The sequence below is a fragment of the Mustelus asterias genome, chromosome 13 (assembly GCF_964213995.1).
Source record: "Mustelus asterias chromosome 13, sMusAst1.hap1.1, whole genome shotgun sequence".
NCBI classification, from domain to species: Eukaryota; Metazoa; Chordata; class Chondrichthyes; order Carcharhiniformes; family Triakidae; genus Mustelus; species Mustelus asterias.
The window spans coordinates 92,691,252-92,713,281 of NC_135813.1; the positions used below are offsets into that span (position 1 = coordinate 92,691,252).

Consider the following 22,030-nt stretch of genomic DNA (forward strand, 5'->3'; position numbering starts at 1 on the left):
TCATGCATGCTCTCAAAATGGCCATCTCATTGGAATGATCATCCCCCCTCCAAATTAACCCCCCACCAACGGGAAATTAGAACCTAACATGAGGAAATTAGAACATAACGTCTTAACATAAGAGAAATGCATCGGGTGAGGTCGACTTCTTCCATGATTAAAGGTGAGTCGCCGTTGTATTGTCCTCTTTTATGGAGCATCTGTGCTATGCTTAAGACCATAGAAATTGCACGAAGAGTGACCAAGGAAGAGAAGGAAGGGTGAATTGGGAATTGTGGAGCAGTGGCCAGACAAAGTGGAAGGGATAGTGCAAGCTGTCTGGGTCCCCTTTCTATATGGTGCCTGGACATTCAACCCCATGAAGTGATGTCAGGGATGGCAGCTGAGACTCGGCGAGCTTCCCGTGGATGTATATGAGCAGAACGGCACGTGATCGCACATGGTCAGCCATCCTGCCCCACAGCCGAAAGCCCTCTCCATCTCCACGTCCACCACCAAACTTTAACGCCGGAACAGAAGATTCCGGCCAGTCCTCCCCAAGGTTAGCTGATAACAGAGAATATACCTAACTATCTGACCTGTGCTCTATGAAGAAAGAAAAAAAGTACAAACATGAAAAAGGACTTTATATAGTCCTTTTCTTGACCTCCAGACATCCCAAGGCATATAACAGCCAATGAAGTGCATTTAACTGTAGTCACTGTTGTTCTATGGGGAACTTGGTTGTCAATTTACGCATAGCAAGCTCTCCCATACGTAGAATCATAGAATCCCTCCAGTGCAGAAGGAGGCCATTCAGTCCATCAAGTCTGCACCAACTCTCTGACAGCGTATCTTACTCATGCCCACCCCGCCTAATCCCCGTAACCCCACACATTTAATCCCCCTAACCTACACACCTTGGGACACTAAGGGGCAATTTAGCATGGCCAATCCATCCAACCTGCACATCTTCAGGGCGTGGGAGGAAACCGGAAGATCCGGAGGAAACCCACGCAGACATGTGGAGGATGTGCAAACTCCACACAGACAGTGACCCAAGCCGGGAATCGAACTCAGGTCCCTGGCACTGTGAGACAGCAGTGCCAACCACTGAGCCACCGTGCCGCGAAGGTATTACAAGGAGCCAAGCCCTGGTGTTGAGAATGAATCGGAAATCTCCGAGCATGAGTTGGGCAGAATTATTAATTTGATGCAGTAAAAAGGATTGCAGAGCTCTGAAATCTATCTTCTTTATGCCTTGAGGAGAGAGAATGAGGCCCCAGTGGCAATAAATGAGGCATTGACTTGACTCACGGGACTGTTGAACTAACAGTTAGCACTGAGGGTGGGAAGTTCCCATTCATCCTTCGCCCCGAATATAGTCACCGCTTCCCAAAAGTAACACGTGGCTTAAAAATCTGAGATGTTTTCAGGAGTGTAAATGGAGCTATATAAATGCTAGCGTTTCCCCTCTCGCATTGTAAATCAATGTTCACAGCTTTGGCCTGTGATGGAGCCAAACTTCCCTCTCGGGAGAGAAGATAGATACGATTCAATTTGAACTCCCTGATCTATGGAGATTGCATTTCAACGGCACACTCATTAATTGTAGGGCTACGCACTCATCTGCATACAACTCACATCAGGTTCTGCTCATTTGGAAGCAGGGCTACTGAAGCATTGTAACCTCCTGGCAACATTCTGAGCATATTAATAACCAACTAACGTAACATCCCTCTTCTCTTTTGGAGGCTCATTAAAAGGAAGGGTCACGCGAATGGATAATGCAACATCTCTGGCTTTAGATGACTTCCCTGCTTTATGTCAATTGCCAAGTGTCCAACAATCTCCTGCTTACAGATCCCGGGTGCTGAACTATAAATATTAGTCACGTTCAGGCGAACCATGTTCCACCCGCACAGTATCATTGAATTTTATTCACGCTGCTGTTACAAGGCAGATCATAAACAACGTAATTCATCGGAATGACAAAATTTGACATCAAATTACATAAAGCGATATTAGAACATGTGACCAAAAGTTTGGTCAGAGACTGTAGGTTTGGACGAATTACTTAAAGGAGAGAGTGGAGTAGCAAGCTCCTTTAAATAGTCTTGTGCTATAGAACTGTACAAAAGAACGTAGGAACAGGAGGAGACTATTTAACCCCATTAATCCGTTCCATCATTCAGTGGGATCTTAACTGATCTGCAACATAATTGCCCCACATTTCTTAACACCTTTGGTTAACAAAAAAACTCTCAAAACTCAGATAAACTTACAATTCAATCAGCAGGGAGGCAATGGCCAAGTGGTATTATTGCTCGACTATTAATCCAGTAACTCAGCTAATGTTCAGGTTTAAATCCAGCCACGGCAGATGGTGGAATTTGAATTCAATAAAAAATAAATCCGGAATTAAGAATCTATTGATGACCATGAAATCATTGTCGATTGTCGGAAAAACCTATCTGGTTCACCTTTAGGGAAGGAAATCTGCCATCCTTACCAGGTCTGTCCTACATGTGACCCCAGAGCCACAGCAATGATGGACAATAAATGCTGGCCAGCCAGCGACGCCCATGTCCCACAAATGAATAAAAAACATTTTTAAAACCCATCAATTGTCGTTTGTGGAAGAGAGTTCCAAACTTCTAGGCAGGGTGGCACAGTGGTTAGCACTGCTGCTTCACAGCGCCAGGGACCTGGGTTCGATTTCCGGCTTGGGTCACTGTCTGTGTGGAATTTGCACATTCTCCCCGTGTCTACGTGGGTTTCCTCCAGGTGCTCCGGTTTCCTCACACAATCTGAAAGATGTGCTAATTAGGTGCATTGACCTGAAAAGGCGTCGGATTGTGGCGACAAGGGGAATTTCACAGTAACTTCATTGCACTGTGAATGCCAGCTTTACTTGTGACTAATAAATGTACTTTACTTTACTTGAGCAGTGATTCCTCCAGGTGCTTTGGTTTCCTCGCACAGTCTGAAAGACGTGCTGGGTTAGGTGCATTGATCATGCTAAATTCTCCCTCAGTGTACCCGAACAGGCGCCGGAGTGTGGCAACTAGGAGATTTTCACAGTAACTTCATTGCAATGTTAATGCAAGCCTACTTGTGACTAATAAATAAACTTTATTTTCCCTTTTTTAAGTTTGTGAAATCACAAGCAGGTCCCAACCAGAACAATATAGTAATGGACCCACTCAGGGGCCTGCTTTATACAGGGCTCGGTATATGAGCTCCACCTGGTTAGTTAATTCCAATCCCCAGGAAGCTCGTATTCAATGAATCCTACAGGGAAGTCAATCAGTGATTCCCCATACAGGTCCTGGGGGTTATCACACTCTCCTTGTAATTTAACTCCTGGAGTCCAGGTAATCATTCCGGTAAATTTATGCTATTCCCTTACAGGCCAATGTCATTGCCAAGGTGCTGTGCCTAGAACTGAACACCCCGGGCCTGGTCTAAGCAGGGCTTGGTATAGCTGGAGCATGATTTAAAACCCCTTTGATCTTATGTCATGTCGTCAGTGTCATCAGATGAGGAAGGTCCTGTAACCCATTTGATCTCATCTTTTCAGATGACCAAATCTATTATACTCCCATAATAGTGTGCAGCTCTTTCTGAAATGTATAAAGTGTCTTAGCCTCAAACATCCTTCCCTGGCAACTCATTTCATTTACTGATCACCCTCTGTGCATAATTCAAACAGAGATTCTACCTCTGTCCTAATCTTTGCCATGGTAGCACAATGGTTAGCACTGCTGCCTCACAGCGCCAGGGACCCGGATTCAATTCAGGCCTCGGGTCACTGTCTGTGCGGAGTTTGCACTTTCTTCCCGTGTCTGCGTAGGTTTCCTCCGGGTGCTCCGGTTTCCTCCCATACCCCAAAGATGTGCAGGTGAGGTGGATTGGCCAAAGGGGATTAGCAGGGTAAATACGTGGGGTTATGGGGATCGGGCCTGGGTGGGATTGTTGTCGGTGTGGGCTCACTTGGATGAATGGCCTCCTTCGGCACTGTGGTGATTCTACGATTCTAATATGACTCGAGGAGTTTACAGTTGAGAGGATCAGATCCTCATTTCACCACATCCACTCCAGTTTTATGCTCCCCTCAGAGGATAAGATGTTGCAATCTTTCCTCCCGTTTCCTGTCAGTATTCTCTTCCCTCTCCTCTCCCGACAGTGTTATTAGATGGTGATTTTGTGGACATTGCGCATCCTCCTGCAAAGTCCCCAAGTGGCCACTGGTCACCCTGAGGTTTGGCTGTGACCACCAGGCTGGGAAGGGATTACATCCAGGCCTCCTCCATCCAGTCACATCCATTCACGCTGCGATAAAGCAAGGATCATTGTCCAGTCATCAGCAGCCTTAACCCCAGATGATTTTCTCTTCCCTGTTTCGTGACAATTTTTAATATATTTGTTCATGGGATGTGGGTGTCGCTGGCAGGGCCAGCACTTATTGCCCATCTCCGAGGGCATTTAAGGGTCAACCACATTGCTGTGGCTCTGGAGTCACATGTAAGCCACAGGCAAAGGCGCAGATTTCCTTCCCTGAAGGACATTAGTGAACCAGGTTGGTTTTTACGACAATCGACCGTGTGTTTCATGGTAATCTTTAGACTTTTAATTCCAGATTTTTATTGAATTCAAATTTTACTATCTGCCGTGGTGGGGTTAGAACCTTGGTCCTCAGAGCATTATCCTGGGTCTCTGGATTACTAGTTCAATGAAGGCACAGTGGTTAGCACTGCTGCCTCATAGCGCCAGGGGCCCGCGTTCAATTCCGGTCGCGGATCACTGTCTGTGTGGAGTTTGCACGTTCTCCCCGTGTCTGCGTGGGTTTCCTCCGGGTGCTCTAGTTTCCTCCCACACTCCAAAGATGTGCGGGTTAGGTGGATTGGCCATGCCAAGTTGACCCTTTGTGTCAGGGGGATTGGCAGGGTAAATACATGGGGTTACAGGGATGGGCCAAATGGCCTCCTTCTGCACCGTAGGATTCTATGACTCTATGACAATAGCATTATGCCACTGCCTCCTCCTGAAATGTACAACGTCTTCTGCTCCTGGGCTAAAATCTGCTAACTCATTGTAAAATGGCCATCAGGGCCCTTGCCATTCTGTATGGTGATTTCTGATTTATCTCTGATTCATTAAGGGGATAGCTCCCTCTGTCAATACCATTGCATGCAGCAGATCGAGGCATCTCTCCTTACAAGATCAATATCGAGCTCACTCTACGATCTTCAGGGATCCCATAAGTGTTCCTTTCCCAACAGGTTTCAGGGCAACCAGAATCACCCAACAAAAATAAACCATGGGTCAGATTCTCCGGCCTCCCAGACACGTCTTTCCCGCTGGCGGGAGGTGGCGCGTTGGTTGCCAGCAGCAGAATTCTCCGGTCCCGCCAGCCGGAGAATTCCAGCCCATATGGTTGAATTCACTTGGATTTGATGTTCCAACACATGGAGTACTTGACTGATACTTCAGTGGCCAGCGCAGCTACTGAGTCAACGGGTGAAACCAGTTGAAGTCAATAGGCCTTGAGCAGTCAACGGGCAGACAGAAAATCATCAATTCCTGTTTTATCTTTAAGAAAACCTAGTCATTAGATGTAAGAAAATTAGTCCAATGTGATTTAGGTTTTACAGATTCGCTACCTGTTTTGGTGTCTGCAGTCTCTGCTAGATTCAGCTTGCTTGTAGCCTGCTGGATGATCAGTTTGAGGTGATGCTTGAAGACAGCAGTTGAGAGTTCCTCCAGTTCACAACCGAGCACGCTGGCTGCATTCTCCGCCCATTCAAACTTCATAAATTGCTTCCTGCCGACTGAACGAGCATGTAAAAATGAAAACAGAGATTCCTTCAGCCTTAATGAGGTCAATCAGTAGAATGTAAATTCAGCTCCCAACTCTGTGAAGAAAATCAATTCTGCTCCATTTAATGATCTGAGCTCTGAAACAAAAAAACTTGACAGGGGTTTGGATAAAGTCGGCATGTCTATTTTTTAATAAAAGAGACATTTCTATTTCTGAGTCAGCCTTTTATGTTTCTACGCAAACCCAGCGGTGTCCCCTCATGGGAGAATCGTAGAATTCCTACAGTACAGAAGGAGGCACATCGAGTTTGTACTGACCATATCCCACCCAGGCCCTATTCCCGTGACCCCACACATTTACCCTGCTAATCCCCCTGACACTAGGGTCAATTTAGCATGGCCAATCAGCCTAACCCGCACATCTTTGGAGTGTGGGAGGAAACTGGAGCACCCGGAGGAAACTCACGCCAACACGGGGAGAAAATGCAAACTCCACACAGACAGTGACCCGAGGTCGGAATTGAACCCGGGTCCCTGACACTGTGAGGCAGCAGAATCATAAAATCATAGAAACCCTACAGTGCAGAAGGAGGCCATTCGGCCCATCTAGTCTGCACCGACCACAATCCCACCCAGGCCCTACCTCCATATCCCTACAGATTTACCCGCTAATCCCTCTAACCTACACATCTCAGGACACTAGGGATAATTTCTTTTAGCATGGCCAGTCAACCTAACCCGCACATCTTTGGACTGTGGGAGGAAACCAGAGCACCCGCAGGAAACCCACGCAGACACGAGGAGAATGTGCAAACTCCACACAGACAGTGACCCAAGCCGGGAATCGAACCCAGGTCCCCTACGCTGTGAAGCAGCAGTGCTAACCACTGTGCCACCATGCCACCCATTGAGTCATTCAGTGTTTTTAAGATACAGATAGATAGGTTCTTGGTCAATAAGGGGATCAAGGGTTATGGGGAGAAGGCAGGAGAATGAGGATGAGAATCATATCAGCCATGACTGAATGGTGGAGCCGTCCCAATGGACCGAATGGCCTAATTCTGCTCCTATATCTTATGGTCTTATGGGAGAGTCTAGGACCAGAGGGCACAGTCTCAGAATAAAGGGATGCCAATTTAAGACTGAGATGAGGAGGTATTTACTCTCAGAAAAACCCTGACACTCCTCATTATTTCACAGGTGAGACACCCTGATTGGGCAGGCAATCATTACCTCAGTCAGGGAGCTCATACCCCAAGAGGCCAACCTCATGGGCGTCTTTGAGATCATTACAGAATGTACAGTTCCTTGCTGCCCTTTCAAATCACATCAAGCCACTACTGTAATAGGGAGAGTTGTTTTTGTTTTCCCTCTGTCTTCACACATTTAAACAAAGAGAAAGAAAATGAGAGTGGATTCCTTGCCCTCCAAGCTACACATGATATTTACTGCCTGAGTCCAAACCCTGGAAGGTCTTGTTGGAAGAGTCACTCAAAGAACAAAAAACAAAGAAAAGTACAGCGCAGGAACAGGCCCTTCGGCCCTCCAAGCCCTTGCCGATCATGATGCCCCATGCTCACTTTTCAGTCTGCAACATTGCCTGAAATCTTTCACTGTCGTTTTCCAGTGTAAAATAAATAAAACATACGCCTTGTCACATCTCTCAGAAAGCTCCCAAAGAGTCTCTTGTACAACACCGCAGTGAGTCGGCAGCTGATGTCGCCAATTTTGCCAGTGTTGGTAGAGGAAGGAATGAATGGAGACACTGGTACCAGGAGAACTCAATGCACTTTGAATAGACATAGAGGGCGCGATCTTACCAGCCGTTCATGCCACACTCCCGCTGCACTGAGGTCGGAGGATTTGGCGCCCAGCCAAAATTCCATTCACTGCGGCTGGATGGGAAAATCCTGCTGGCGTGAACGGTGATAAGATTCTGGGCAGAATCTTTCTCAAACATCTGGAGCTGGCAAATAGGGACCTGAATATAATACACTAGCATGTCTGACAATAAAACCCTTTATGAAACTGTGTCAGGGTCTGGCACATCAAGGGTTAATGTGGGCCGGAATACAGTACCACCCACACAGTGATACAATTGACCTATATCTAGGGGTCAGTGTAGTGTTGGACAGAGCCGTGTGTAGAAGCAAGCATGGAAACCGCTCTGAGCTCGGACTTTTGCTGCATCTATGTATATAGTTTTAAGTAGTTAGTAAATACTTACTGATGAATTACTTAACACCTGGGAATACCTTAGTAAGACCTCCGCAGCTATGCCTAACACCTTACAACATACTGGAGTGCCAGCTGAGACTATATGCTCAAGTTCTGGAGTGGGATTTGAACCCATGGCTCACTAGGCACATAACTGCACATCATCTCAATACAGGAGTGAAAGGGCTTTCATACTTTGTACATGGCTTGATTTTTTTAGAAACAACGGATAATTTGATTTGAGGCAGTCATAACGGGAAATATTTTGATGCAAAATTGCGACTGTACGCAAACAAATGGCATGGAGTACGAAATCCCTCAAATCCCATCTGCATAGTGGCACTGACAAAGAGAAATTCATGGTCAGAATTCTCTGGCTGATCACACCGCTGGTCCCGCCTGCAGCATACCCCCGCCCGCGGGTTCCCCGCCAGCGTGGAGTGACGTCAATGGGAATTCCCATTGACAGCAGCGGGACCAGAGAATCCCGCTGCCAGCAAACAATGCGCCACCTCCCGCCAGCGGTAAACACACGGCTGGGAAACCGGAGAATCTCGCCACGTATTTGTGTTGTAGACCTCGATGTCTCTGTGACTCTAATATACACTGCAACACATTCCAATCCAGACAACTCGCTTTTTAAAACACTTTTAAAGTAATGAAACATGTGATGGCACTTCACAGGAGCATTATCAGGTGATGGGTTTTACTGAGGCTTCACTTGAGCACTCTTCGTAGAATCATAGAATCATTGAATCCCTACAGTGCAGAAGGAGGCCATTCGGCCCATCGGGTCTGCACCGACCACAATCCCACCCAGGCCCTATCCCCGTAACCCCACATATTTACCCTGCTAATCCCCTGACACTAGGGTCAATTGAACATGGCCAATCCACCTAACCCACCCATCTTTGGAGTGTGGGAGGAAACCGGAGCACCCGGAGGAAACCCACGTAGAGACAGGAGAATGTACAAACTCTGCACAGACAGTGACCTGAGACCGGAATTGAACCCGGGTCCCTATAGCGCTGTGAGGCCGCAGTGCTAATCGCTATGCCACTGTGCCATCTTTAAATAGACAAAGCTTAAAGCTGTTTTTACTGGTTTATGAGGGTATGGCCTTATTGTCTAATTCTGTAATAATTACAAAGTGTGTAAAAATTGGTTCCAATTCCTATCTTTCACCAACTGGCTTTCTGGATTTGAACTCTTGGAACAATGAAGAGAGTGGGAATGGGAATGGGGGTGGGAAGAGAAGGGCGGAGAATGTGCTGTTATCCTGCGGAATTTAACCGTTGGAGGTGGGGAGGGGGAGTCAAAGATCTTGAGGGGCGTATCTGAAGTTGGAGATGACAGTGCTGGGGGGTAATTGGAATTCTGAGGGGTGGTGGAGTCAGAAATCATGGGGACAGTTAAGAAACCAGTGTGGGAGGGATGTGGAGTGTGTAAAGAGGTTAGCTTGTTCGACCTGGTGGTAACATTCCTACCCCTCTCAGCCCATAAACCTCCTTTAATATGCCAGAATTCCTGAGGCCCAAGAAACTTGGTATCCAGGGGTTAGAAATGGAAATGGTGGCTGTAGGGTCCATTCATTCCTCAGAATAGACAGAGACAGCACTGAAACACTGAATTTCTTTTATTGAGTAGAATTTTAAATTAACACACTAGAGAGAGCAAAAAAACTGGGAGAAAGAGAGAGACAGACAGACAGAGAGAAAGAGAGAGAGACTTGCAAAAGCCAGTGCTGTACTGATCTTGAAAACAGACTTGACCCAAACATACTCTGGATTGAACTAACTAACATAGAGCTGAATATAGAATTATAAGTTTTTCGTTATCTCATATTGAAATTGTTTGGGACATGTAGTCTCAAACTTTCATAAACAATTTGCAGCTGAGACCATGAAAAGTTTTGTTTTGGCTTATGAGAAAGCTTGTTTCTGTCAGCATCATAATTTCAATACCAACGATAGACTTACTGGTCTATAGTTCCCTGTTTCCTCTCAACCTGCCTTTTTGAATAGTGGACTTACATTAGCTATCCTCCAATCTGTAGGAACCTGTCCAGAGTCCAAAGAATTTTGGAAAATAATCACCAATGGATCTACTATTTCCAGGGCCACTTCCTTAAGTACTCTGGGATAAAGATTATCAGGACCAGTTACTAGAATCTATTATCAAGGATTTCATAACTTGGCATTTGAAAGGCTGTGGTATAATCAGACAAAGTCAGCATGGATTTACAAAGGGAAAATCGTGCTTGACAAATCTATTGGAATTTTTTGAGGATGTAACTAGTAGAGTTGACTGAGGGGAACCAGTGGATGTGGTTTATTTAGACTTTCAGAAGGCTTTCGACAAGGTCTCACATAACTGACTACTATGTAAAGTTAAAGTACGTGGGACTGCAGGTAATGTCTTGAGATGGATAGAAAGCTGGTTAGCAGATAGGAAGCAAAGAGTTGGTATAAATGGGTCTTTTTCTGATTGGCAGCCAGTGACTAGTTCCGCAGGAATCTGTCTAGGACCCCAACTGTTCACATCATATGTTAATGATTTGGAAGAGGGAACTGAATGTATTATCTCCAAATTTGCAGATGGTACAAAGTTGGGTGGGAGGGTGAGCTGTGAGGAGGATGCAGAGATGCTTCAGCGTGATTTGGACAGGCTGAGTGTGTGGGCATCTGGATGGCAGATGCAGTATAATGTGGATAAATGTGAGGTTATCCACTTTGGTAGCAATAATAGGAAGACAGATTATTACTTGAATGGGTGTAAATTGAGAGAGGTGGATACTCAACGAGACCTTGGAGTCCTCGTGCATCAATCGCTGAAAGTAAGCGCGCAGGTGCAGCAGGCAGTGAAGGCAAATTGTACGTTGGCCTTCATAGCAAGAGGATTTGAGTAGAGGTAAAAGGGATCTTTTGCTGCAATTGTATAGGGTGTTGGTGAGGCCACACCTGGAGTATCGTGTGCAGTTTTGGTATCCTTATCTGAGGAAGGATGTCCTTGCTATAGAGAGAGTACAGCAAGGTTTACCAGGCTGATTCCTGGGATGGCAGGTCTGTCATATGAGGAGAGGTTAAGTCGGTTAGGATTATATTCAACTATATTCACTGGAGTTTAGAAGAGTGAGAAGGGATCTCATAGAAACTCATAATATTCTAACAGGGTTAGACAGGGTAGATTCAGAAAGAATATTCCCAATGGTGGGGAAGTCCAGAACTAGGGGTTGTATTTGAGGATAAGGGGTGAACTTTTAGAACTGAGGTGAGGAGAAATTTCTTTACCCAGAGGGCGGTGAATGTGTGGAATTCACTATCACAGAAAGTAGTTGAGGCCAAAACGTTGTCTGATTCAAGAGGAAATTAGATATAGCTCTTGGGGTTACAGAGATCAAGGGATATGGGGGGAAGGGGGAATCAAGGATATTGAATTTGATGATTGGCCATGATCAAAATGCATGGATGAGCAGGCTCGAAGGGCCGAATGGCCTCCTCCTGCTTCTAGTTTTTTATGTTTCTATGTTTCTTTGGCTTGGGGGAAGTTTTTCACACAGAGGGTGGTGGGCGAGTGGAATCGGCTGCCGTCAGTGGTGGTGGAGGCAAACTCAATAGGGTCTTTTAAGAGACTCCTGGATGAGTACATGGAACTTAATAGGATGGAGGGTTACAGGTAGGCCTAAAAGGTAGGGATATGTTCGGCACAACTTGTGGGGCCAAAGGGCCTGTTTTGTGCTGTAGTTTTCTATGTTTCTATAAAAGGTTGCAAAATACGTTTCTAGCTTCTTGAACAACAGTCCCTCCGCTCCCCCCCCCCCCCCCACCTCCCCGCCCCCCACTCTGTGCTCAGCAACCAGTCCCTTCACACAGCCACATGATCTCAGTAATGGGATAGCCACAGAGAAGCAACTGCAGGAACTCAAATGTTTGCACATGTAGCCACGGCACTGATGTCTGCTTTCTGGAGATTTGCAAAGATGTTCATGTTTATATGAAATTAACAGAAAATGCTGGAAAATCTCAGCACGTCTTTCAGCATGGAGAGAGAATAGAGCCAACATTTCAGACTTGAAAGATTGGCTCTATTCTCTCTCCATAGATGCTGAAAGACCTGCTGAGATTTTCCAGCATTTTCTGTTTTTGTTTCAGATTCCAGCATCCGTAGTATTTTATTTTTATTTATATGACCTTCCTGTGTTTCCTTTTCTAACTAAGGTGCTACCTTCATACTCCACAAATATTGGGTAATTTCAATATGTTCCACAATAGTCTGCCTTTCTTCCTCGGGGTAGATATAAACAATGGCCATATGTGTTCACAGTGTGAGGTGTTTGTATCATAGATTTGCTTCAGTTGGAGAAGACCCTTCAGCCCATTTTATCCCATACTCCAGAGTACAAATCCTACACCATTTATTCATTTACTTATTCACTTATTCACAAAGTTGAAGTTAAAATTTATTTATTAGTCACAAGTAAGGCTTACATTAACACTGCAATGAAGTTACTGTGAAATTCCCCCAGTCGCCACAGTCCAGTGCCTGTTCGGGTCAATGCATTAGATTGCTGTAGAAAAAGACAGGGTGGATGTAACTTACTGGCATGAACGTCAGAGGTTCAAGAAGACGGCTCACCACTGTTGTCCGGTATTGGATCCAAAGGTGTGCTGGTTAAGTGCATTGGTCATGCTAAATTCAACGCTAAAGTTTAGCATTGGCCATGCTAAATTCATTACTGTGAAAATCCCCGAGTCGTCACACTCCTGCACCTGTTCGGGTACATAGAGAGAGAATGTAGCATGGCCAATGGCAAACCAGCACACCTTTCGGACTGTAGGAGGAAACCAGAGCACCCAAAGGAAACCCACGCAGAGGAAACCCACGCAGGGCGAACCTGCAGACAGACAGAGACCAAGCCAGGAATCGAACCCAGGTCCCTGGCGCTGTGAGACAGCAGTGCTAATGACTGTGCCACCGTGCTGCCCACGTCATGTCCAGGTGATAACTCCATAAATTATGTAACATTCTTTGCAGGTGCTTTGGAGCAAATAGCAGCAAGTTGAGAATAATGCTTTGAAGTGGCTTGCGGTTAGATTTAACTGTTACTTTGTTCCTCCCAAGCAGGTATTAATGACAATCTACGTAAGCAAAAACAATAGCCAGGCACTCGTTCTCGATCTGAGTGCAGCATCAGTCACTTTGTGTTAGTTCCCCGGATACAAATGCAACTGGTTATCTTTGCTGCATTGGGGTTGTTCCGAGACCCGGCTCGCTGGCGTTGCACTGTAAGGTGATTTCATCATTGTGGTCTCAGTACTTCCGCACTCGGGTATTGTCATCCCTAGCTGTTTGATTTTATAGAATCATAGAATCCTACAGAGCAGAAGAGGCCATTCGGCCCATCAAGCCTGCACCGACAACAATCCCACCCAGGCCCTATCCCCGTAACCCCACTATTTATCCTGCTAATCCCCCTGACACTAGGATCAATTTATCATGGCTAATCCACCTAACCTGCACATCTTTGGAGTGTGGGAGGAAACCGGAACACCCAGAGGAAACCGACGCAGACATGGGGTGAATGTGCAGACTCCACACAGACAGTGACCTGAGGTTGTAATTGAGCCCCAGTCCCTGGCACTGTGCGGCAGCAGTGCTAACCACTGTGCCGCTGTTTCTTGTTCTGAGCCCCAGTATCATTGTACATCCTTGGCAATGAGCTTGTGTCACGGTTCATACTCCGACGACAAATGAGGCAAAAGGTTTTGCAGTAAATAGTTTATGAGTGTAACAATTCATGGCACTGCTTTCACATGTGTTGGTTGCTGCATCGTTACTGCAGTCCTCACCTTGTCAGCATCCAGGCGAAGACCATTTACTGTCAGTACGTGAACTATTGACTTGACTTCAGGCATTTTCAGTTGCAGTTTGTTTCTTATTCAGCTTCCGGTTCATCTGGCAGGCTCTCTCTCGCAGTCGCACTCGATTCTGCTCATTGTCCAATATGGCTTGTTCCATTGCATCTCTACCTTTCTTAAACTGGACGTTTCTTAAACGACTATTTCAAAACCCAAACACACGTCCCTTCCCTGAGGAAATCTACCTATTTTAAACATCATTTTGGCATGTCACGTCCCCATATCTGAAAACCATGTCCTGGGTTTGCTTTCCCCATAAACTCCATTTTTCATGGGGAGGCGATGGCCTCGTGGTGTTATTGCTAGACTATTAATCCAGAAACTCCACTAATGTTCTAGGGACCTGGGTTCGAATCCCATCACGGCAGATGGAAGAATTTGAATTTTTAATAAAATCTGTAATTAAGAATCTACTGATGACCATGAAACGATTGTCGGAAAAACCCATCTGGTTCACCAATATCCTTTAGGGAAGGAAATCTGCCATTTTTACTCGGTCTGGCCTATATGTGACTCCAGAGCCACAGCAATGTGGTTGACTCTCAACTGCCCTCCAAGGGCAACTAGGGATGGGCAAACAATGCTGGCCAGCCAGCAATGCCCATGTCCCAGGAATAAATTTTTAAAAACATTAATTATATCATGCATCTGTGAGGTACCCAGAGACGTTCCTTTGAGGTTGGAGAGGTTGGAGTCATCCCTCAATGCTTTCTTACTCCTGGGATCTTTCTTGCTTTCTATACTTAACAGCTTATAAAGAATTCATTAATACTCATTATTATTAAGGTCAGACAAATGGGTCTGACTAGCGAGGAGTTGGTCTCCCTTTTGTTCTTGTCTCTCAGACCCTCCCTAGTGCAGTGAGCACTAACTTCCTCAAGTGGGCAGTACGGTGGCACAGTGGTTAGCACTGGTGCCTCACAGTGCCACGGTCCTGGGTTCGATTCCCGGCTTCCCTGTCTGTGTGGAGTTTGCACATTTTCCCCATGTCTGCATGTGTTTCCTCCGAGTGCTCTGGTTTCCTCCCACAGTCCAAAGATGTGCAGGTTAGGTGGATTGGCCATGCTAAATTAACCCTGGTGTCAGGTGGATTAGCAGGGCAAATATGTGGGGTTACGGGAATAGGGCCCAGGTGGGATTATGGTCGGTGAAGACTTGAAGGGCTGAATGGCCTCCTTCTGCACTGTCAGGATTCTATGACCCTACCAATCTCAATTCAGGCTTCAAAAACAATTGCAGCCCTGAATGGAATGTTAGCGAGATCAAAGACAGTAAGAACCTGCATCCAAGTAACACCGTTTACCCAGTGCCGGAATGCTTCACAACACACTTTGGAAGTGTGTGCACAGCTGTAATGTGGATAATTTGTGCCCAATGAGGGTCAGAACCCCTTGTTTGCTACAAGGCAAAGTAATTAGGACTTACTCTCCCAGAAATTAATGATCTACTGCTACTGAGAGAAAGAAACTCGAAAATGGAGAGGAAGCAATTCTTCACTCACAACAGGAAGAAACGCATATTCAGCAGATACTCCTGTCGCCTGACGGGGATTCATGAAGACATCAGCAAAGTGAAGATAGCAGCAAAGTGAAGACAGCAGCAAAGCCTGATGGTTAAAAGGGCTAACTCTGCGTCAGGCTGTGGGAGCAGCAAAGAACAGGATGTGCAGCCATGGAAGAAGCATGGGAGTTGATTGGATAATAGCTGTTGTTATGCCTTGAACAGAGAGGGATTGAACACAGATCCCTGTGTTACGTGTTCCTGAGAGAATTACAACCCCCGACAGAGGCACGACTCTCAGTATCCGTGAGACAGTGATTGATTAGTGCTTGTGCTGTGTGTACGTGACCGGAAGCATGATCAGTGGCAGCATTATCTGTATAAGAAGGAGAGATTTGGAGGCATTGGCAGCAGTAACCCAGGATCAACCACTCCAGAAGAAGAAGCAAGACCCCGAGTCTGGGACTCAGGGACAGTGGGACAAAACTCTGCATCAGGAATCAGATCACTTTGCCTCACCACAGGTAGATTTTCCAGCATTATCTCTTTTAGTATCTCTAGGTCCAAGTTGTGAGTTTGGATATTTTGAGAAGTTTTGTTACCTTTGAATACTTTGGGTATAACGAAATAAGTTAGAGGTTGGTTACTTTGTGTATAACAGAGTAAGTCAGAGATTAATTACTTTGGGGGGAGGGGGGGTGGGGGGGATAACTTTCCCGTCCCACCCACCATGGGGATTGTAACGAGCGGGGGTTGCGGACTATGCAAAGTTGACCTCGGGCAGGATTTTCCAGTTTTTAGCGGGAACACAGCTGGAAAATTCCACCCTTTTGCGTCACAAAGTAAGTCTGAGGTTAGTTACTTTGTGTATAACAAAGTAACCATGATGTGGAGATGCCGGCGTTGGACTGGGGTGGGCACAGTGAGAAGTCTCACAATACCAGGTTAAAGTCCAACAGATGTATTTGGAATCACGAGCTTTCGGAGCGCTGCTGTTGTGAGACTTCTCACTATAACAAAGTAAATCAGAGGTTAAATCTTTTGTGTATAATGAAGTTGATGCAAGGTGGGCTGAAGTTTGCGCGGTAGTATTTGATACTTTTATGGTAACTTGGTACAGCGTAATAAAAGAGATGTGCAATAATTCAAGAGTTTGAGTTTTTTTCTAAAGGAAATTTGTCCGCGATTTTTATAGATTGCCAAACACTCAAAAATGCGCGAAATGAAAAGAAAGAAGAAATAACTTGCATTTATATAGCGCCTTCTGTGACTTCGGGGTATCCCAAAACACTTCAAAGACAATGAAATGTTTTGCAAGTGTATTTACTAGTGTTGCGTAGAAAACAGCGCAGCCACTTTGCAGAGGGCATGGTTCCATAATCAGCATTGAGAAAATGAGTGGATAATTTGTTCCATGTGTTAGTTGAGGGATAAATATAAGCTGACGTAAACTCCCCCGGGGAAACCTTACCAAGAAATGGACGAGTGTTGTTTCAGAGAGACATGTCGGTTTTCTCTTCAGATCTTATGACACTCAATCAAAAAAAATCAAGGGGGGTGGCGGGGTATTTCACACCATTATGCAGTGGGGTGGCTCCCCAACACGCAGGCAAAGCCCGGCTGTACAGAGATCGGGGTGCCCCAATCAGAACTTGTATAAATCTCCATCCAAGCCCACCATGGAGGTCTCAGGGGCTCCCCTTCGCACCCCCGATTAGAGTCGGCATTTCTCTGCCTCCCCCCCTCAATCATCAGCCCTTCCCATCCCCCAACCCCACAGTTGGAGCCAGCACCCAATTCCCCCCCTCCCAATCACCCCCCCCTTCCCAACCCCCACCACCCCCAACAGCCGTCGGTTGGTATCCCATATTCCACTGGCCACCACCAAATATAAGTGAATCCCCCCCACCCCACCCTCAGGCTCCCACTGGGGCCCACCCCGCAGCCCAGGTTAGCACTGCCAAGTGCGCATGGTGCCAATCTGTGCCAAGGGGTAGCCAGGGGGCATTGCCAGCCCACTGCCTGCTCATGTTCCTCTCCCCTGGGAGGCTATACTTACCTTCATGCCCCTGGGGAGGCCCCCATGACAGGTTCGCTTCTAGGTGAACCTGTTATAAACATGCTGACTATTTGGTGGAGGTCAATACCTGGCAAGGAGGGGCGGGTTAATGATGTTAAAATTGATTGCAAAGATGGGTGTGAACCTGAAGATGTCACCAGTGAGGGGTGGGAAAGATCTGTGAATGCGATCCCACCGACAACCGTGGCACAGTGGTTAGCACTGCTACCTCACAGAACCAGGGACCCAGGTTCAATTCCGGCCTATCTGTGTGGAGTTTGTACATTCTCCACAGTCTGCGTGGGTTTCCTCCGGGTGCTCCGGTTTCCTCCCACAGTCCAAAGATGTATGGGTTAGGTGGATTGGCCATGCTAAATTGCCCCTTAGTGTCAGCGGACTAACTAGGGTAAATATATGGGGCAGGGCCTGGGTGGGATTAAGGTCGGTGCAGACTCGATGGGCTGAATGGCCTCCTTCTGCACTGTAGGATTCAATGATTGAGATCTGCGACTTCTGGATCTTGTGCCCCTGTTGGCATTCACATGGACGCCAAGCCTAGGCTCAAGAACCTAACACCCCACACCGCCCCCCTGCCCACCCCCAACCCCATCACTCCGACTGTTTAGTGAATCATGCTGTGAGATCTTGTCCACCCACTTGAGGAAGCAGGAAAGCCTTCAACTGTGCATCACATCTGGAAGCTGGCATCTCCAACAATCCAGCACTCCTTCAGTACAGCACTGCTCTAAGTGCCAACCTGGAATACGCAGTTATGTCTTTATCATACAGCTTGTGTAATGTCAAAGATGAACAGTTCTGCAGGCAGTAGGTGTGGTGTGGGGGCATTGGGAATAGGATTTGTCTTTCCACTTCAGGCTTTCATGTACGTATGTTTAATTCCCTCCAGTACAAGTGAAGGAATGTTGGGCATGCTCACAATTTCAGTTACAAGTGTATACAACTATCAATTTTCCGCACCACAAGAGGCATTTCTGTTTCTTCAAGGAGGCAGAAATCAGGCTGCAAACTCATAGAATCCCTACAGTGCAGAAGGAGGCCATTGATCCGTGGAGTCTGGATCGATCACAATCTCACCCAGGCCCTATTCCCGTAACCCCGCACATTTACCCTGCTAATCCCCCTGACACGAGGGTTAATTTAACCTGGCCAATCAACCTAACCTACACATCTTTGGACTGTGGGAGGAAACCGGAGCACCTGGAGGAAACCCACGCAGACACGGGGAGAATGTGCAAACTCCACACAGACAGTGACCCAAGCCGGGAATCGAACGTGGGTCCCTGGCGCTGTGAGGCAGCAGTGCTAACCACTGTGCCACCATGCTGCCCTCCAGTACAAGTGAAATATGAACAAAAATGCAGAACGAGATTTCATTGGGTTGATGAGAGGAACGCGAGGTTGCTGGCCTCAGTCTAGCCGTGACTGTTTGCCCCGGCTCGCTGTAACTCTTGCTCCCGGTGGAGGGAAGAGTATTGGCCTCTTCCGTGTTACAGCTTTGATTAGGGCTTCAAGGGAGACATCAGGAGAATGTGTGGCTTCCTCCGGTGGTCACAAGGAGGTGCATTTTTTTGTACGGGGTACACGGGGGGGTGGGGGAACTTCCAAAAACCGCAGCAGGGGGCAAAAAAAATGTGAGGGAGGAAATACAATTTTCCTGTAGTCCTCATAATGAGAAGTGTCACAACACCAGATTAAAGTCCAACAGGTTTATTTGGTATCACAAGCTTTCGGAGCGCTGCTCCTTCATCAGGTGAGTGGATAATTCAACTGATGAAGGAGCAGCGCTCCAAAAGCTTGTGCTACCAAATAAGCCTGTTGGACTTTAACCTGGTGTTGTGAGACTTCTTACTGTGCCCAGTCCAACACCGGCATCTCCACATCATGGTCCTCATAATGGACACCCTGACCCCTGGAAGAGGACGCCTGTGCATTTTGCTGCAGTGGCCTTCCTGACACAGGGAAAGACCATAGGGAATGGCGTGGGTTGGGAAGGCACTGGAAAATTTGCTTTACCAAATCAATAACTAGGTTCTGCGCAGCTTGAGTCCAAACTCTCCTCACAGAATCAAATTTCTCAGCTCTGCCGGCTGTGTCACTGACTACGTGGCTGAGTTTAAATCTCCCCTTGTATCCAACTTTAATCACACTGCAGTCAAAAAGCACTAACGACATCCCGTGGTGTTCCTGACAGCGACACTCAAACGCACCTCAAACCCCTTCCTTCTCATTTGAAAATGGCTAGCTCCCTAGAATCCTAACAAACTCTCTAACAAACTCAACAATGGAGGTATACAGGTTGGTAGCTCCCTTCTCACTCCCTCACTTTGTAAATTCCAAGAAGAAATTAGACATAGCTCTTGGGGCTAAAGGGATCAAGGGATATGGGGGGAAGGGGGGATCAGGATATTGAATTTGATGGTCAGCCATCATCAAAATGAATGGCGTACTAGGCTCGAAGGACCGAATGGCTGCTGCTGCTTCCAGTTTCTATGTTTCTATGTATCTAACTGCATCGTCCTGTCCTGGTCCCCCCCATGCCAACACTGCAGTTAAGAAAGCCCACCAATGCCTTTACTTTCTCAGAAGACAAAGGAAATTTGGCATGTCAGCTACGACTCTCACCAGCTTTGACAGATGCACCATAGAAAGCATTCTTTCCGGTTGTATCACAGCTTGGTATGACTCCTGCTCTTCCCAAGACCCAAAAAAATGCAAAAGGTCTTGAATGTAGCCCAATCCATCACGCAAACCAGCCTCCCATCCATTGACTCTGTCTACACTTCCCGCTGCCTCGGCAAAGCAGCCAGCATAATTAAGGCCCACACACCCCGGACATTCTCTCTTCCACCTTCTTCCTTTGGGAAAAAGGTACAAAAGTCTGAGGTCACGTACCCAACTGACTCAAGAACAGCTTCTTCCCTGCTGCTGTCAGACTTCTGAATGGACCTACCTCGCATTAAGTTAATATTTTTATACACCCTAGCTATGACATTCTGCACTCTCTCCTTTTCTTCTCTATGTACGGTATGTTTTGGCTGTATAGTGCGCAAGAAAAATACTTCTCACTGTGTGTTAATAAACGTGACAATAATAAATCAAATCAAAAAATCCATGCATTGGGAATCAGTGACATCTCCGCGTGTGTGGTTTTTCAAGCCTGCTCACAGCCAAGCTCACCCCTCCATGGGTGGTGGAAAATGTCGCCCCGGTCTCAATGGCACAGGTGACAAAGGCTGCAGCAATTGGATCGAAGCGCTCTCCTTTTAGCTCAAACATTCCAAGAGCAGGGTCAAGCAAGGCGTGAAATGTCACTCTCTTCACAACATTAAAGATTGTGAGAACATCACAAAAGCACAGCTCTCCTTTAAAGTCACAGATATAGTTGGCGAATTGTCTCGCTGCTCAGATTAGGAAATCCAAGGAGCAGATGATGCCTTTTGTATGACTGGATCATAATGTAACTCGGAGAGACAGAAGGCAGTCAGCTGGAACCATGCTGCACTGATAAGGCAAAATGAAGACACGGCGCGATGCACAGCAACATCAATAATATCAATGGAATTGTGCTACACAAACCATAATCACAGATGCAATTTATTCTGCTCTCTTCCTCTGCCTTGGGTCACAGAATCCCTACAGTGCAGAAGGAGGCCATTCGGCCCATCGAGTCTGCACCTACTACAATCCCACCCAGGCCCTATTCCCATAACCTCATATTTAACCTGCTAATCCCCCTGACACTAGGGTCAATTTAACATGGCCAATCTACCGAACCCACACGTCTTTGGAGTGCGGGAGGAAACCAGAGCGCCCAGAGGAAACCCACGCAGACACGGGGAGAATGTGCAAACTACACTCAGACACTGACCCAAGACGGGAATTGAACTAGGGTCCCTGGTGCTGTGAGGCAACAGCGTTAATCACTGTGCCACTGTGCTGTCCAATTTATCTGATCATCTGATAGAATTCGACACAGTACTTCATGGAGACTCTTCAGCAGTAAACTGTTGACCAATGAAAGGTTACCCCCGAGTTGGTCTGGGAGGTCACACACCCCAACCTAGCTTCAGTTGCAAATTTAACTACACAGTATACACTACTGAGGTCCCGGCTGCACTCTCAAATAGATGTAAAATATCCCAGTGCACTGAAACGCAGGGGAGTTCTCTCAGGTGTATACTCTTCTCTGCTGCATCAGACTTTTGAATGGACCTACCTCATATTAAGTTGATCTTTATCTACACCCGAGCTATGACTGTAATGCTACATTCTGCACCCCCTCCTTTCCTTCTCCATGAACAGTATAAAAGAACAAAGAAAATTACAGCACAGAAACAGGCCCTTCGGCCCTCCAAGCCTGCACTGATCATGCTGCCCATCTGAACTAAAACCCCCTACCCTTCCGGGTAACATATCCCTCTATTCCCATCCTATTGATGTATTTGTCCAGATGCCCCTTAAAAGCTACCATCGTATCTGCTTCCACTACTTCCCCCTGGCAACAGGTTCCAGA

General features: G+C 46.6%; 1 protein-coding gene across 5 annotated transcripts in view; it reads right to left on the reverse strand.

Annotated features, from left to right (window-relative positions):
* Positions 1-22,030, reverse strand: part of LOC144502880 (unconventional myosin-XVIIIb-like) — a 363,270-nt gene that overhangs the window by 225,642 nt on the left and 115,598 nt on the right. For all 5 annotated transcript variants that reach the window (XM_078227267.1, XM_078227266.1, XM_078227270.1 and 2 more), the window contains one exon: positions 5,646-5,813. In XM_078227267.1, coding sequence (XP_078083393.1) covers positions 5,646-5,813 — 168 coding nt within the window. The remainder of the gene's footprint in view (positions 1-5,645; positions 5,814-22,030) is intronic.